Source organism: Prosopis cineraria, unplaced genomic scaffold, assembly GCF_029017545.1.
Source record: "Prosopis cineraria cultivar Desert tree isolate PC_DT_omini unplaced genomic scaffold, ASM2901754v1 PC14, whole genome shotgun sequence".
Classification (NCBI taxonomy): Eukaryota; Viridiplantae; Streptophyta; class Magnoliopsida; order Fabales; family Fabaceae; genus Prosopis; species Prosopis cineraria.
This window is the reverse complement of record NW_026555345.1, coordinates 27707840-27723501: the sequence shown is the minus strand read 5'-3', so window position 1 is coordinate 27723501 and position 15662 is coordinate 27707840. Positions and strand designations below refer to the sequence as shown.

The 15662-nt window shown below is 30.4% G+C and overlaps 2 protein-coding genes across 2 annotated transcripts; both read left to right on the top strand.

The window, feature by feature from the left end:
• The first annotated feature begins 243 nt into the window (after positions 1-243).
• On the top strand, positions 244-4473 carry LOC129291992 (pre-mRNA cleavage factor Im 25 kDa subunit 2). Its single transcript, XM_054929485.1, has 7 exons — positions 244-522; positions 1187-1232; positions 2513-2606; positions 2701-2774; positions 3128-3214; positions 3303-3413; positions 3694-4473. The coding sequence occupies exons 1-7, from the start codon at positions 404-406 to the stop codon at positions 3763-3765; spliced, it is 603 nt and encodes a 200-aa protein (XP_054785460.1). The 5' UTR covers positions 244-403; the 3' UTR covers positions 3766-4473.
• An 8691-nt stretch (positions 4474-13164) lies between these two features.
• On the top strand, positions 13165-15597 carry LOC129293725 (transcription factor LAF1-like). The gene is made up of 3 exons (XM_054931813.1): positions 13165-13373; positions 13957-14086; positions 14744-15597. Exons 1-3 carry the CDS (start codon positions 13238-13240, stop codon positions 15321-15323), a joined length of 846 nt encoding a protein of 281 aa, XP_054787788.1. The 5' UTR covers positions 13165-13237; the 3' UTR covers positions 15324-15597.
• Positions 15598-15662: the final 65 nt, after the last annotated feature.

Genomic DNA, 15662 nt, shown 5'->3' with positions numbered 1-15662 from the left:
CCTTTCTATAAAATGACAAATTTTGTTCTCATATAGGAATTATTAAATCCTTTGAGTTAATATGCAACTTTATAACAAATTATATAATTCATTTTTTAAGTTTAGTGAAATATAGGAAAAAGATGTTTATTTTTCTTATTCTTATATGTTTAATTTGTGGTTATTGTATTGTAATGGGAATAAAAATGATTAATGATAGTGATTAATATTAATATTAATATATACAGCCATGGTTACATTGGGTGGTGCGGGGAGCGGGAGCGCGGAGAGGAGGCGGCCAGGGAAGGAGATCACAAACAAAAGCTGAAACACACTCCGCCACTGACACCATCGTTGTTCAGATCTTCAGGCGCTGCTTCTTCGATTCTCTTGCGTCCTCCAGAGAGACACGCCGACTAGCAATATGGTATCGTCTCAGGTGGTCAACACATACCCGCTTTCCAGCTACACCTTCGGGACCAAGGAGCCCAAGATGGAGAAGGACACCTCCGTCGCTGATCGACTTGCTCGTATGAAAGTCAAGTTAGTCTCTTTTCTCCATTTACTATCGCTCTCTTCGGCTTCGTCTCGTCAAACTTCATTAACCCTAGAACGACCTTAACTGTTCTCTCCCTGGATGCCCCTTTTCAATTTGCTCTGAATGTGGATATTTCGCTTTAAAAAAACTTTGCCATTTGCAATCATTTAAAAAAATTGATAAATTAAGTATAATAAACTCATGTTGTGCAACCTTTTTTATGGTAACTGTGCTGCTGGCATGGGATTGGGACTAAGGCATTCTGCGATACTTGCTCGTTTCTTTATTTTTGGTTTCTTTTTGTGAGTAAAGAAGCCTGTGGAATCTCTGAAATTTTTGTTTGGTAAATTTTGATGAAGTCTTGTCATTATTTTTTCCCGAAATGACAACATTTAGTTTTTGCTGATTTCTCAACACTCCATGAAAAGCCAACTTCAGGAGATCTGTTCCTAGAAAGAACCTATATGGGGAGAATATGATATTTTTAGTGTCAGAAATGATTTTGAATTGCCAAATAGGGTGTAACTGTTTCTGCTATCATTTGTTAAGTTTCCTTCGAAATGAGGTTCCTGGCATAAGCATTGTAGTTTTTTGTATTCTACTCCTATGCATTGCTCATGTCCAAATATAACCATAACGTTCTCAAATGGAATTATTTCTGAGCTGCAGTTACATGAAGGAAGGGATGAGGACCAGCGTAGAGGGCATCTTATTGGTATGTTCTGTGACTTATCGCTTATTGTTTTGCCAGTATCTTTATATCTTTGTTTCCCACACAGTAGTTTATTCCATTGGAAAGCTGTGGACTAGCAGTTTGTGTTGACATGTTATATGATTTTATTAGCGACTAATTTATTATTTTCTGTATGTGGTATTCATGCTTTCAATTATGTTATCATCTCCTTTTTGTCATATCAATGTATATATTATCTTCACACCATAGATAATCTGCCCCAGACATTGGGAGCGCGACCTTTATTTACTCCTTGTTGAGCACTGGCTTAGGGGCTTTGATTCTTGGGAGGATTACATGACTGTAAATTGAGAAACTTTAAGATTTGGTTTTGGCTCTTTATACTTCCTAGACATCTCGTGCATACAGTGAATTACATAAACCTTTTTTGAAGCATGGCAAAATCACTTTCATACTGGTGTAGCCAGGTTGAGAAGAAGGAAGGGCCACCACTGTAAATTTGAGTTCTGTGCCTCATGCCTAAACAATGTCTGGTTCATTCTTGCCCCTTCATTGTGCATACCTATCTTTCTTGTAGGAATTATTGTATACTCTATTTTTTTGGCCAATAATTATATACCCTAATTTAAGTTTTGGTCTAAAAATCAATTCCATTCTCTAAGCTTTTACTTTTAGAAAGTACAGGTGCTTAGAAATGCCAATCCCTTATCTTTTATAAGAAATGCGCAAATGTTAAATATGAGTCTAGATATTGTCGACCCCAGAATAGTAAGAGAGGATTAAAGGAGAAGCTGTGCATCGTTACAAGATCAAGTTTCATTAGGGAGACAACAAGGATTTTGAATTATACATGGGAATATGTATTGAAAATTAAACTATGGATGCTGTGCTGTTTCCGTTTCTTTATTCAAAGTAGATATCATATATGCACTTTCTGAAGCAACTCATGTAATGGCAGTATACTCCAAGGGGTCTGTGTAACTCACTCTTCCCTGCATTTGCTTAAAATGTCATCTTGGCAATCAGATTATAGGCTGACATCATTGCCCATGGAAAATGAATATTCTGTTGTGTTTTGACAAGTAGAGAAGTGTAAAATATTGGGCAAACACTTATAATGTTGGCCGTAGCTATTCTTATGCTGGTTGCTCTTTTTTTCTTGTGCTAAATGTTCTAATATCCTACCATTACATTCTCATGCATGACATTACTGGGTTTGAAAAAGGTTTTTGCTTTCTACTTTTATGGATCTGCACTGGGCATTTTCGTTATTCTCTGGTCTTAGCATATGTATTTTGCAGGTACAAGAACACAATCATCCTCACATACTTCTTTTACAAATTGGAAATACCTTCTGCAAACTTCCAGGTGGACGCCTCAAGCCAGGGGAGAATGGTAAGGTCTTGCATTTCCTGATTCAAAATATCAAATTATCGGAAAATATTAAGTTTTATTTATCCCTTATGAACTGTTTTCTTTTGTGGGACAGAAATTGAGGGCCTGAGGAGAAAGTTGACCAGCAAGCTTGGTGCTAATTCACCAGCCCTTGTGCCAGACTGGCAGGTATCATTACCCATGATATTACTCCCTGGGACTCAAAACAAAGATTTAAATGTAACTAAGTAAGAATAGATGACGGTTAACGTTAGGAAGTATGGGGATGGGAAATGGAGACAATTTCTGTCCTGTTGAACAGTCAAGCAAGAATGATGATTGTTGACCAAAATAAAAGGGCAAGGTTAATTGTTTTTAGATTTTATGCCCATGGGCACGTGTGTAATTTTCTCTAATGGTTTAATCACGGATGCAGATGGTAGTGTCAGACACATGATTGAAGCTCATCTTCTTTGAGATTTATGCAGGCTTGCAACTAATTTTCAATGCATATGATGTTGTTGAACTTCACTTTGATGCAGATAGGTGAGTGTGTCGCAATCTGGTGGAGGCCAAACTTTGAAACCATTATGTATCCATACTGCCCTCCTCACATAACAAAACCGAAGGTGATTTGTCAAGAATATATAATTGGATATGCAATATCTCCCTGACTCTCTGGGTCCATGCTTACGAATGTGTGATTAATCTATGCAGGAGTGCAAAAAACTTTTCCTTGTCCACCTCTCTGAGAGGGAGTACTTTGCAGTGCCCAAAAACCTTAAACTTCTTGCTGTCCCGTTGTTTGAACTGTATGACAATGTTCAGGTATGGTTATGGCTGTATTTGGTTTGAAAAACTCAATGTGGTAGGTTTATTGTTGAAGTAATTTAAATGTGGAGACTTTTAACTGAATCTGCTCAAGTATGGGAATTCGATCAATTTGATGTGGCCAATTTTTGGGCTTGTCTAAAATGTTGTTTACTATTTGGGAGTCATAATAGAAGTTTTTCAATGCTTGCCATTTGCAATTTCTTGATTATAGCAGTTACAATTTTTTTCCTATATTGACATTTGTGCATATCATAACTAATTTGCTCTGTTGCAGAGATATGGCCCTGTTATATCCACAATTCCTCAGCAGCTCTCCAGATTCCAGTTTAAGATGATCGCGAATTGAATTTAAATCAGGATCTTCTGTCCTGACGGCATAGTATTGCAGTCCTTTAGTATTCCAAGAACAATCACTGTTTATCCTTTGTTATCATTGCATAGACAGGCTAGTGTGCCGAATTTGACATTCAATTTTCTGGAGAGAAATAGAGAAATAGACTGGCTATAGGCTGCTTTATGACATGATTTCTATGTTAATTGTTAGACTATCGATTGATGTATTGACTGATTCTTGTATTTTGTACAAGTTACAACCTTGTATTTGTCTTGAGTCCTAGGAGGTTGCTCTTTGTGTACTACTAACAAGTAGATAGTTAAGCTTGCCCTTGGAAAGAGGGATGACTGGTGTCTGATTCTGGTTGCGTTGTGATTACCATGATACCGGCTGTTGCAGATGCGGCGATCCAGGTTGCCCTAATTTTGTTAGTCTTGTATGACAATTTCAGCCAGTCTCAACTGAGTTAATAGTTAGAGAATAGGGTGACGGCCCTTCATTTGATTCACTTATGAAAGATTTAAAGCCATAGCTGTAATGTGTAGGATTTGAATGCAAAATTGTGATTGTATGGTTTTGTATGGGATGGCCTGGGGATGGTACTATTTAGAAATTGGGATTTGAGGTTTGTACTGTGTACCGAACTCGGCTCCGCGTGAAACATTATCAGGCAGGCTTCTGTTTTTGTAAATTGAATCTTGCTAACATTCTATGCCCTTATCCTGGCGTTTTCAATGTTCATTCTTAATACTCTGCAAATTCTTAATAAATTTGACAAAGCCCTGAATTAGACGTTTTATATTTACATGGCAACAGTTTAAACTTTGCAATGTATGGGAGGCTTTGGTATATTGTTGATAAACATCAAACATATTTAAAATAATCGAAGCCACTTAAGATGAAAATGTGTAACGGTTATTGTAATTTATTTGTGTTTAATTTTTCAGTCCCGGCAATTTTATATCATAAATTTGATCAATTGATGACGTGTATCCCCATGGTTTATAGAATGTACATATGAGCTGGTAATAATAGAGTTAATTTCATTACATTTTGCAAGCTTAATATGCTGACGAGAACATAAATTGATTAGATATAATTAAAAATAAGAGATAAGGGAAAAGAAAACCTTTTTTATTTGGTTTGAATAAAATGTAGAAGATAAAGGTGAATTGTCCCATTAAATAGCTAACCATTGCAGTGGATCAAACTAAAAAGAGAGATTGAAAATAATGAAACGAAACTACAAAAATAAAAAACAAAAAGTTAATCAAATTACATGGACTTACTGCTACTATTATTATTATTTTTAAAAGTTCTTGCACCGTCTAGGAAGGGGATCGAAGAAGAGACAAAAGACAGATGCCGAGTACAAGGAAGAGATGATATCAGAACCTAAGGATGCAAACCATGATTGCCATGATAAACTGAGAAATGACTTGTTCAAAGTAACTTTTCAAGTCTTAAGTATATTAGTTAGAAATCAGAGGTCATATATCTCCTTTCTTTTATTTTTAATAATAAAAAAAAATCTTTCATTTTCTTCTCTCACTTTTTGCAGCCACTCAAATCATTTTCCATGGTAGTTCAAGTCATTTTTCAAGCCTTAAATATTAGTTAGAAATCAAAAGTCATATATCTCCTCTCTTTTATTTTTAATAAAAAAAATTGTTTCATTTTCTTCTCTCACTTCTTGCAGCCACTCAAATCATTTTCCATGGTAGCAACCACCGTCATTCTAGTCGTCACCAATACTTCATCATTGAATTAAATATTCAAGTAGAAATTGAGAAAGCCAATCCTATGAACTCCATGAGATAACTCTGAGCTGTTTCATTCTCTAAGTCTTAAGTTAAGCAATTTCAACCGTAAATGGGAAAAATTTTTGTTAGGTAAACGATTAAATTAAAAGGACGGAACATCGGCCGTTTTAAACAAAGACCAAGCCAAGATGGTTCTTGAATTCATATTTTAGATAATATTGATATGAGCAATACACTGCAAAAGTAATAATTGACTTTTTGGCTGGACATTTTATTTCCGCTTTAGATTTGTTGGGCCTAACTCAATCGTGCTACAAAACCTCAAATGATAAAACTCTTCACCTTTTGATTAGGTCGAAATACAACAGATTTAAACAATACTCTCTCTGATTTTATTTATAAAATATTTTTTGAAATTATTTTTTTAATAAAAATACATCTCATTTTTTATACTATCAAGAAAAAATTAAATTTTCTTAATATAAATGAAATGGTTAAAAGCATCTTATAACAATAATCAGAAGTATATGCTTAACAAGTCAAATTCCTTGTGGTTTATTAAATATTCATACACTAACACCAATATAGGAAAACTTTTTTCAAAAGACTTGCATTGTGGGAGCAATAAACAATTGTTTCAAACGACTTTAAAAATTTATTAAAAATATTTTATTTTGAATAAATTCGGATAATAATTGTGATTTTTGAACAGAATTTTTACAAAATTTGATCATTGGATAAGTACTATTCAAGGAAGAAGTTCATATTATTATTAAAATGATAGGAATATGAAAGAAGAAGAAGAAGAAGTCTTGGTCAATCTCCTGATAATGACTGTATTCCACAAGAAAAGTGCTAGCATGGGAAAGGAACATGAGAATACAAAGGACGTGAGGTAAATACAAATATATGTTAATCTCTAATTTTATTTAATTTTTAACCCTAGGTGTTGTTTTGTTCAATTTGCCAATTTTTTTGGGAAAGTATACCTATCAAGAAATTTATAATCGATTGCTAATTTTATTTTTTGATTCCCAAGAAATATAAACTATTTTTAAAATAAATATTTTTTAATGCAACAATGTCTTTTAAATGAATTTTATTTCATAAACTGTCAAGTAGGCTTAGCAATAAATAAATATTAGAAAACTACTACTTACTGGCTGTAATTCTTTAAAAATGAGTGGGATTAAATTTGTGACCTTTCATAAATAAAATCATTATTAAAAGAGATACCTATATTTAATACTTTAGCGTGACTATGCATATGAGTAAAAAAAAATAAAAAACAAAAATTATATGCCATTAAGTCACAAAACTACTGATAAAAGTTCCACAAGTTAATAAATTATTTTTTTAGTTATAAGAAAAGCTAGAAGCCTTATAATAAATTAAATAACTAAAGTCCTTTTTTTTTTCTTCGAGTGAGTAAAGTTTATTAATTTCTTATAAGGTCTAACTTTGTCTTTTTAGTTTTTACTTTCATGATTTTATCCACCTGACTCTTTTAGCCTCTATTATTATATTTTTTTTCATAAGAATATACTTTTTAAAGTTTTAAATTTACTTTATTATTATCAATGCTCTTATCATTTTATAATCACAAATAATATATATACATACAAACTGTTGAAAGAATATATAAAAAATTATATTGAAAAAATTTAACAAATACTCACAATTTTTTCGGTGATTAAAAAGCTTAGTTGAGGCATGTTCTGATACTAACTCAATTAAAAAATTTTAAACTAGAAAAACTAACTTAAAAATTAAATAAAATTATACAAAAGTGTAATTTTTTAAAGAACTTCACTGACCAGTTGTTAGCAAATCTAAATTTTACAGCCGGTTAATCGTTAAAAAAAAAAATTACAACTGGTTATGTATAACTTAATTTCCTGATTTCCCCTTCGTACTTTGAGTTGGGTTTAGACTTGACCAGGGAGAGTTTACTTTTAGGTTGTATTAAAATCCGTCGAATTTTCTATCTGATCTAAATATAAATATTTTAAAATCTGAGATAAATGATAACATTTAAAATTATCAAGAATTTCACGCTTAGCTCTAATTCAAACGTAAGTCTACTAATTCCATGCCTCACATAGACTTAATGAATTATTGGGACAGAGTCATGTGGCATTCAAAAATCAAAATCAAATGCACCAAAATGTTTTTCTACAGTAATTTAACTTCCTATTATTATTTGAACTAAAAATAGTATTTCTTATATTAATTAACAAGGAAGTAATTAGATTCGGAGCACCTAGCACTGTTCAATTGGCCAGCCGGTGTCATCTAGAAAGATGTCACCATCACTCTCAATTATTAATTAATTAATTAATCTGTCCCTTTATCATAATAATGAGTTGATTATTGAACACTTAAACAAATCTAAATTAATTATACATCAATGAGATATATGTTTTATTTTGCTTTATGTTATGGGGGCATAAAGATTTTGAGCATCAAGGAAACAGGCATATCCGAAAAGTGAAGGGGCTGGTTTTTGTGATATTAATAAATTTCTTATGTTGTTTCTCAATAATATAAAATGGAAATTCTGGCCAAAAAATGAAGGAAAAAGTAGTAGATAGATATCAGTGTACAAATTATCAAATACTTGATTTATTTTAAATTATAAAATATTTTTAGACAAATTCACACATATTAATAAAGTTTATTAAATATACTTTACATTTATTAAATAATATTAAGGAAAGAGAGGATATATAAAAATGATAATATTAAAAAAATATTATTAATAAATTTTTATTTTTTATCAAAGTATTTTATATTTTAAAAAATCAAATCTCCTACAAAAATATTCTATAATTTTGGACCCTCCAAAAAACATGGCTTTGATTTGGGGTAGCTCTCTGAAGTATTTTTTACATTTAAATAAACTCAAGCTTGAGACATTGTAACATTGTATTTAAATAATTTTAACTCCTTTTATTGAGATCAACAGCTATTGGTATATATTATCAAATGTTAAATGTATCACTTAATTAAACCCATTGGTGATTAAATAATAATTTGGTCCTCATCATGCCAAGCACGGCCCAAATGAATCAATATATATTTTAAAAATAGATAAACACATATTATTGCTAGTTTTGGCCAATAATTCATATTTTGTCGTTAAAAGTAAAACCTTGATGTACATGAATATGTTATGACTTTTGTTATTGGATAAAATACACATTTAATCTTTTAATTTTGTATGAGTTTTTACTTTAATCCCTTAAGTTTATGAAATATTTTTTTTAACTTTTTAACCCTAACATTATTAATTTTATTGATACGAATTTTTTATATTAAAATTTTAAATATTAATAAAATATTTTTAAATGTTGATATATTAAATTTAATTTTTTTAAAAATAATAATAATTGGCATGAAAAATAATCTTTTGAAACTAGCTGTGTTATTAGAGAATTGAAAAAATACTTTATAAGATTAAAAGACTAAAGTAAAACTTTATACTCTCTCTATTAAAAAATATAAAGTATTTTTTATCCAATCTCACTATATAATAAAGTAATTAATTGTCTTAAAACTAACATAATCTTTTTATATTTAATTTTATTTAATAGGATGTTTTACTTTAAAATAAATATAAAATGATTTATTTTTTATATGAACTTTTAAAAGACATATTAATTATATCTTGAAATATTAAAAATCTCTTGTATTTTTTAACATTCAATTTTTAAAAAATACTTTACATTATTGATTATAAAAAGTATATAAAGTTAGAAAATTAAAAATATATTTTAGTCTTTGTTATTTATAAACATACATTAAGAATAATGCATTATATTTTTTTTTGGCTGAAAGAAGAACAATGCATTATATATTTTAAAAAAACTAATACAAAATAATAACAACGTTTATAATAAATTTATTAACTTGCTATAACTAATGTATTAAAAATTAAATCGAGTCAAACAATTTGATCGATTAGACTATTGGCTAAACGGCATAGCAGCTTGGCTTTCTCCAAAAAATCATTTAAAGGGTTGAGTTAAGTTGCATCGTGTAAAGAATTGAGAATTGTTGTTAGACCAAGTTGAGATGGCAAATTGGATTGGTTTGAAGCTTTAAAAAAAAATAAAATTAAATGACAATGTTGAGTGAGCCAAACCTAAATCAAAATTATAAATCCTTAATCAATATATTTTTTTAATAATTCACATGGTGGGAAAAAATAGTAAAAATAAGTTCATGTTTTTATTTTAATAATAATTCATTCGTATTAATTTGTATTTGTGAATAATTTTTTTTGTCAAGCCATTGGACGTGATTCTCCCTTCTATATTCATATTTTTTTAATAATTTTCTATTTATATTATATATATAATATTTTTATTTAATTATTATATTATTAATTCGACTATTAATTTAATTAGTTAGTTCATAAAAACATTGAACCGCTTGTCTGGTTCGCAGTCACGTTAGGCTTGTAAAACACTGATTGTAACGAAATCAGATTTAATAAACAGTGTCGCATTTAAAATATACTTGGCGTCTCACACAAGTTATTCAGGAAAAATAAATGGTCCTTGCTCCTTTTAGAAGGGACAAACGCGTGCGTGACAAATATGCCTAATTGTTCTTAGTTTTTCAACGAACTAATTATTATTATTATTATTAAGTACAAGATTTGGTTTATTTACTGTATTCTTTAGTTAAAACTGAAAAGAAAAATATAATTTAATTTACGAATTGAGGCATCACGTTGGCCAATTCTCAACAATAATTGCGATTCCTTGTTTATGTCAACAAGTCACCAATCCAATAATCTAATAATTCATTAAATTATGAGATAATCAAATTTGAAATTACTGAAATATCGTACCCCACACTTCACACTTGCACGCGCTCCTAAATGTCATCAAGTCAATGGTGTCGTGAATCGTTATCTGCACAAGCATGCATCTATGTACATTTGTGCTTGCACTTTGTATATAATTATTATTATTTTATTTTTAATTACATGTATACCATAACACATAAACCTAGTAGTAGTATTAGTGTGTGTGTGTATATCTTCTGTATTTTTTAATATAAGTTTCAATTTTTTTAAAAAAGACACAAACTAGGGAAATACTCATAAAATTTACGCGATACAAAAGTTTTTTCATTTCTAATCATACCCTCGTCTATGAGATGAGAGCTGAAAGCGAGAGAGTTCACTTTTAAATGGTGAGAGGTGTAATTTATATTTGCAATAATGTAATTTTAGTCTTCAAGTTTATTTTAATTATTAATTTAATTTCTTAAATTTAATTTTTATCAATTTAATTCCTTAAATTTACTTTGGTTATGAATTTGATTTTGATTGTTTAAAAAAATGTTTCACTATTAAAATTTATTAACATGGAAAACAAAATATTGATGAAAGCCATATAAATTAATAAAAATAAATATAATTATTTAGGTAGGGAAAAGCAAACTTTAAACTTTTTTTTAAAAATAAGATGACAAAACACAGTATAAGGGATTATATTAATAAAAATCAAATTAATTTGAAACTTAATTTGTTTTCATTTAGATGCATACACATTAATATACTTTACATATTAAAATAATTTTAAGAGTCAATTTGTGTTATAAAACTTAAAAAACTCATACTATGATTTAAGAAAATATAACAGGCCAAATATTTAAAAATTAAATTCAAGAAAATTGTAATTGAAGCACACCTGAGGGATTAAAGTTTCATTATCTCTTTTTATTTTCTGTAAAGGACATTTTAAAAAGCATGCATCCAATTAAGGTTTATTCCCATACTTATTTTATTTTTTTTTGAAACAATGATTTTATTATTTTTTGAATTTGCCCAAAAGTATCAAATATCGCTTCAACAAAGCTTTGTCTAATGAATAAGACTGTAGCTAATATGTCATAAACTCATAACAGTATAAATTCGAACCTTCTTATTAATGGGAGAAATTTATTAAAAAATTGTTTGCAAACAACTTTTTAAGTGCTTTTGAATTGCAAAATTTTCTTTTATCAAGAAAAAAAAATATTATAAGAGGGCAAATTAGCTAGTTAAAAAAGTTTGCAATTTGAACTTTATTTAAACTCATATACTGTAACTTGAAAAAAATAACATTAAATAAGGATAATATAAAAAATATGTAGTAAATATTTTATATGGTGCTTTATAAAAAGATGAGAAATTTTTTCCTCTATCTATCTTCTAATCATCGTTTGAATACATCCTCCAATCACTGCAGTTTCTTGACTGCATATAGATTGGACAGATTCCCCGAACGATTTTTTATCTCTAAATACATAAATTTATTAAACGTAAATTAATCGAATAAAATTACAAACACACCTATAAACATGATATAAAAAAGCATTACCAAAATACACGAGTTTCATGTTAATATATATATATATATATATATATAAACGATCTATTTAGTTTCATCAAGCTTTTATAATCCAAATCATTTAATTTTTCTAAAAAGTTATGATAAAAATATTATTTACGTCCAAAAAAAAATCTTGATGAGTCTTAAACAGTACGTATTTGTCTCTTTCTTTCTCCCCTTCTATAGCTGGTTTGAAATATCTACAACAAATCTCACTAATTTTTTATAGGAGAAAGTTTAGCTGAATTGGTTTAAAATATTTTATATAAACTCAAAAACATATTATCAATTAACAAAGTTCTCACATTAACAGCAGAATTTAAATTCATGACTTTATAAGTTATGAATTAAATTTTTATCAATTGAAATAATCTTTGTTGGCACAAATCTTATCATTTATATATTATGAATAACCCAAGGCATTCTTAAAATTTCAATGCAACACAAAAGGCCTATATGTATGCAGTAACTTTGGATAAGCTTGCAATTTGTCTTCCTTCTTCTTCTTCTTCTTCTTCTTCTTCTTATTATTATTAACTTTGAATCATGTCACATAGTGAAAGTAGGATTTCCTACCAACCCCTTGATATGCGTCAATTTCATTGAACACAGATATTATACGAATTCTCTTCATAGCTTAAATCACATTAATGGACACCTCAGCATACATTTACAGTTACTTACAGTTGAAACAAATTTGTGATGACTTGAGCTCTGATTGGTCTTGGTCGGCAAGGAAAGTGTCGGCACAAGCACAAGGCTCTGTTTACAGTTTTCAAGAAAATAAGCTAAACTTGAATTGCATTAATTTAAAGCCATAAGTCTGAATTCAACATTCCTATTATATTTTAATTTATCACATTATATATACTTATATTGTATAATTGGAAGTATTTACCAACTAGATACCAACCACCAAGTGTATGAAAAATATGAGAGCTTGAGTTCAAGATATACTGATTTCCCCTATTACATTCATGTACGTTATATGCCATTGATGATCCTTCTTTATTTTAAAAAATTATCAGCACATTCATGTTAAATACAATACTTTCCCTACTAGTTCCATACATACACACATAATATATATATATATATATATATAATATGGTTTAGGCCCCTCTTCACATCCCAACTGAGTTTTATTTCTTATTTGTGAGTTGGTAAGGAGTTAAAAATTCAAGAGTACAACTAATTTCTGATTTATATATATATGGATATGCTTGTCCACTATTCCCATGTCAAATATTCTGCTTTCTCTTTCTCTCTGTCTGTGTTTTGTCTCTGTTTAGTAGAATCCATTAAACTGAGTTTCTGAGACACAACAAAATGGGGAGGCAGCCAGCAGATAAGGCAAAACCAAAACACAGGAAGGGGTTATGGTCACCTGAAGAAGACAATAAGCTCATAAACTACATCCTCAAGCATGGCCATGGCTGCTGGAGCTCTGTTCCCATTAAAGCAGGTATGTTCCTTCTTTCACTTCCCTCTTCCTGATTCCTTATCAATTTAAGTATAGACGCAGATTCATGCACATGATTCAAGTATATACACTTAAATGCTATGAAATTTTAAGTGTTCAAGTGTAATTTAGAGAATGACTTTTCATCTGATATGGGTGACTGATAAATGTAATAAGTTTTCATGAAGAAATGTTTCCCTTTATCCATCTGGTAAATGTAATCAAACACTAATGTGAGCAGACTTTTCAATGATTCTGGCAACCAGATATTTGAGTTGACCAATAAAAATTCCGCAGCTGAACCGAATATGTTAATGTGTCCAACCATTTATAATCTTCTCTAGAGATACAAATTACAAGGTTAAATCATCAGAGTCATCATTGTAAAAGACAACTTCAGCATTTTGATACTTCTGACAAAATAGACATTTTGAGTCAACAGTAGATTCTGCTTATGATAATAAAGATGTAAGAGTGAAAAGATGGATGGTGACTTTTGGTTCGCCTAAATAATTATTATTTATTCTTTTATTTTTTATTATTAATGAAAATGCTATTGGCTGATGGAGTTGAATGAAATAAACAGGCTTGCAGAGGAATGGGAAGAGTTGCAGATTAAGGTGGATCAACTATCTAAGGCCAGGATTGAAGAGAGGGATGTTTAGCAAACAAGAGGAGGAGACAATCTTGACTCTTCACCACATGTTGGGCAACAAGTAAGCAGTAACACTGAGTCTATTTTCAAATTTTCATTAATTCCACCAATTTCAATTTTTTCTGTTCTGAAAATCTAAGGCAAAAAAAAAAAAAAATTACCCTGTAAATTAGTCAATATTACTGGTTTAGAGGTCTAAGTCAAGAAGTAGCTGTTAATTGTCAATAAAATGAGCAGCCAGTGGGTCCTATCTAAGCTATAATTAAAGGAAAAGACCAATAGGTTAGTCAAACCATGAATTGGCATGCGTTTTCTTTTATTTTAAGGAGGGGCAGATGTCAATGAACAATTGAATATTGAAGTAATTTAAGCCTACTATTCAAATCCCTAAGTTGCTGGCAAAAAAAAAAAAAAAAGAATCCCTATATTGAACCCTAATTCTCAAATCCAATACCCTATTAACAAGCACCAAAGAATCTTTATCACTTTCACTTTCCCGAATCAATTTCTCAGAAAAGGCAGCATTCCATAGTAATCCATATTGTAGTGTGAATTTTTTTCCTTTTCCAATTTCTTTTTCAGAAATTCTTTCGTTAGACAAAGCAAAATAGCATCATGTGATTCATGTAAACAATCCCACTTAGTGGGATAAGGTTTTTGTTATTTTTCTTGCTGTATTGATGAGCATCGCTCAGTACAACTAAATTATATTGATCAGGTGGTCACAGATAGCACAGCAGTTACCAGGAAGGACAGATAATGAGATAAAGAACCACTGGCATTCATATTTGAAAAAGAAAGTGGCCAAGTCAGAAGAAATAAAATCTCAAAATAATAAACAAATGCAGCATGCTAGTTCAAGCTCAGATACCTTTGATTCCTCTTCACCATTAAGTCAAAAACCAGCAATTCCAACCTCTGATCACTTCTCTTCTTTGCAAAACTATAACTTCATCAAAGAGGCTACTCAGAGCTCCTTACCAAAACTTCTATTTGCTGAGTGGCTTTCGCTAGATCGAGCCAACAGTGGGATCCCTGCAAATGCTGGTGATGACCCTTTTGTGTTTGGAAATGAAAGTTTTGATCAATACTCTGATTTCCATGAAGTCGCAATGCATGGAGTATCAGAAGGAGGAACCTATGGAGGAGAGTTCCTTAATTATCTAACGACCACAGATGCAGCAGCAGCAGCTACTGAAGTGTTCAATGCACAGTTCAAGATAGCAAATCAAATGGCGGGAAATGGGGTCATCCATTTCCCAAGTTTCAGCATGAACAATGATGAAATGTACATATAGAAGCAGAGTTTCCAAAGCAACTCAAAGAAGGAAGAATAGTTTATAATACTTTACAGGAAAAAAAATCAACCTACATTATAAACACACAAACACGCGCGCGCACTTTCATTATGAAGTTAGTCACTTCAAATGAGTTCGATAGGATACCAGAAAAGTGTAATTTAACTGTTACTCATTCTGAGTTGCTTCTGCATGCATCTATAAAATCTTGTTTCTGATTACAGAGTCAACATGTTGTGGTTTCATTTCAATGATGTTTGCTGCAAATCTTGCACATCTCGGTGTTGATTTATATGTTGTCCATGATATTATGAAAGGACTTGAGGACAAGTGACAACT

Bases quoted from the DNA above. Each gene is read 5' to 3' on its own strand.
- LOC129293725 (XM_054931813.1), top strand. From the start codon at position 13,238: ATGGGGAGGCAGCCAGCAGATAAGGCAAAACCAAAACACAGGAAGGGG. The intron at 13,374-13,956 runs GTATGTTCCTTC...TGAAATAAACAG, and splicing joins CTCTGTTCCCATTAAAGCAG to GCTTGCAGAGGAATGGGAAG. The intron at 14,087-14,743 runs GTAAGCAGTAAC...TATATTGATCAG, and splicing joins CACCACATGTTGGGCAACAA to GTGGTCACAGATAGCACAGC.
- LOC129291992 (XM_054929485.1), top strand. From the start codon at position 404: ATGGTATCGTCTCAGGTGGTCAACACATACCCGCTTTCCAGCTACACC. The intron at 2,775-3,127 runs GTATCATTACCC...ACTTTGATGCAG, and splicing joins CCCTTGTGCCAGACTGGCAG to ATAGGTGAGTGTGTCGCAAT. The intron at 3,215-3,302 runs GTGATTTGTCAA...TAATCTATGCAG, and splicing joins CTCACATAACAAAACCGAAG to GAGTGCAAAAAACTTTTCCT.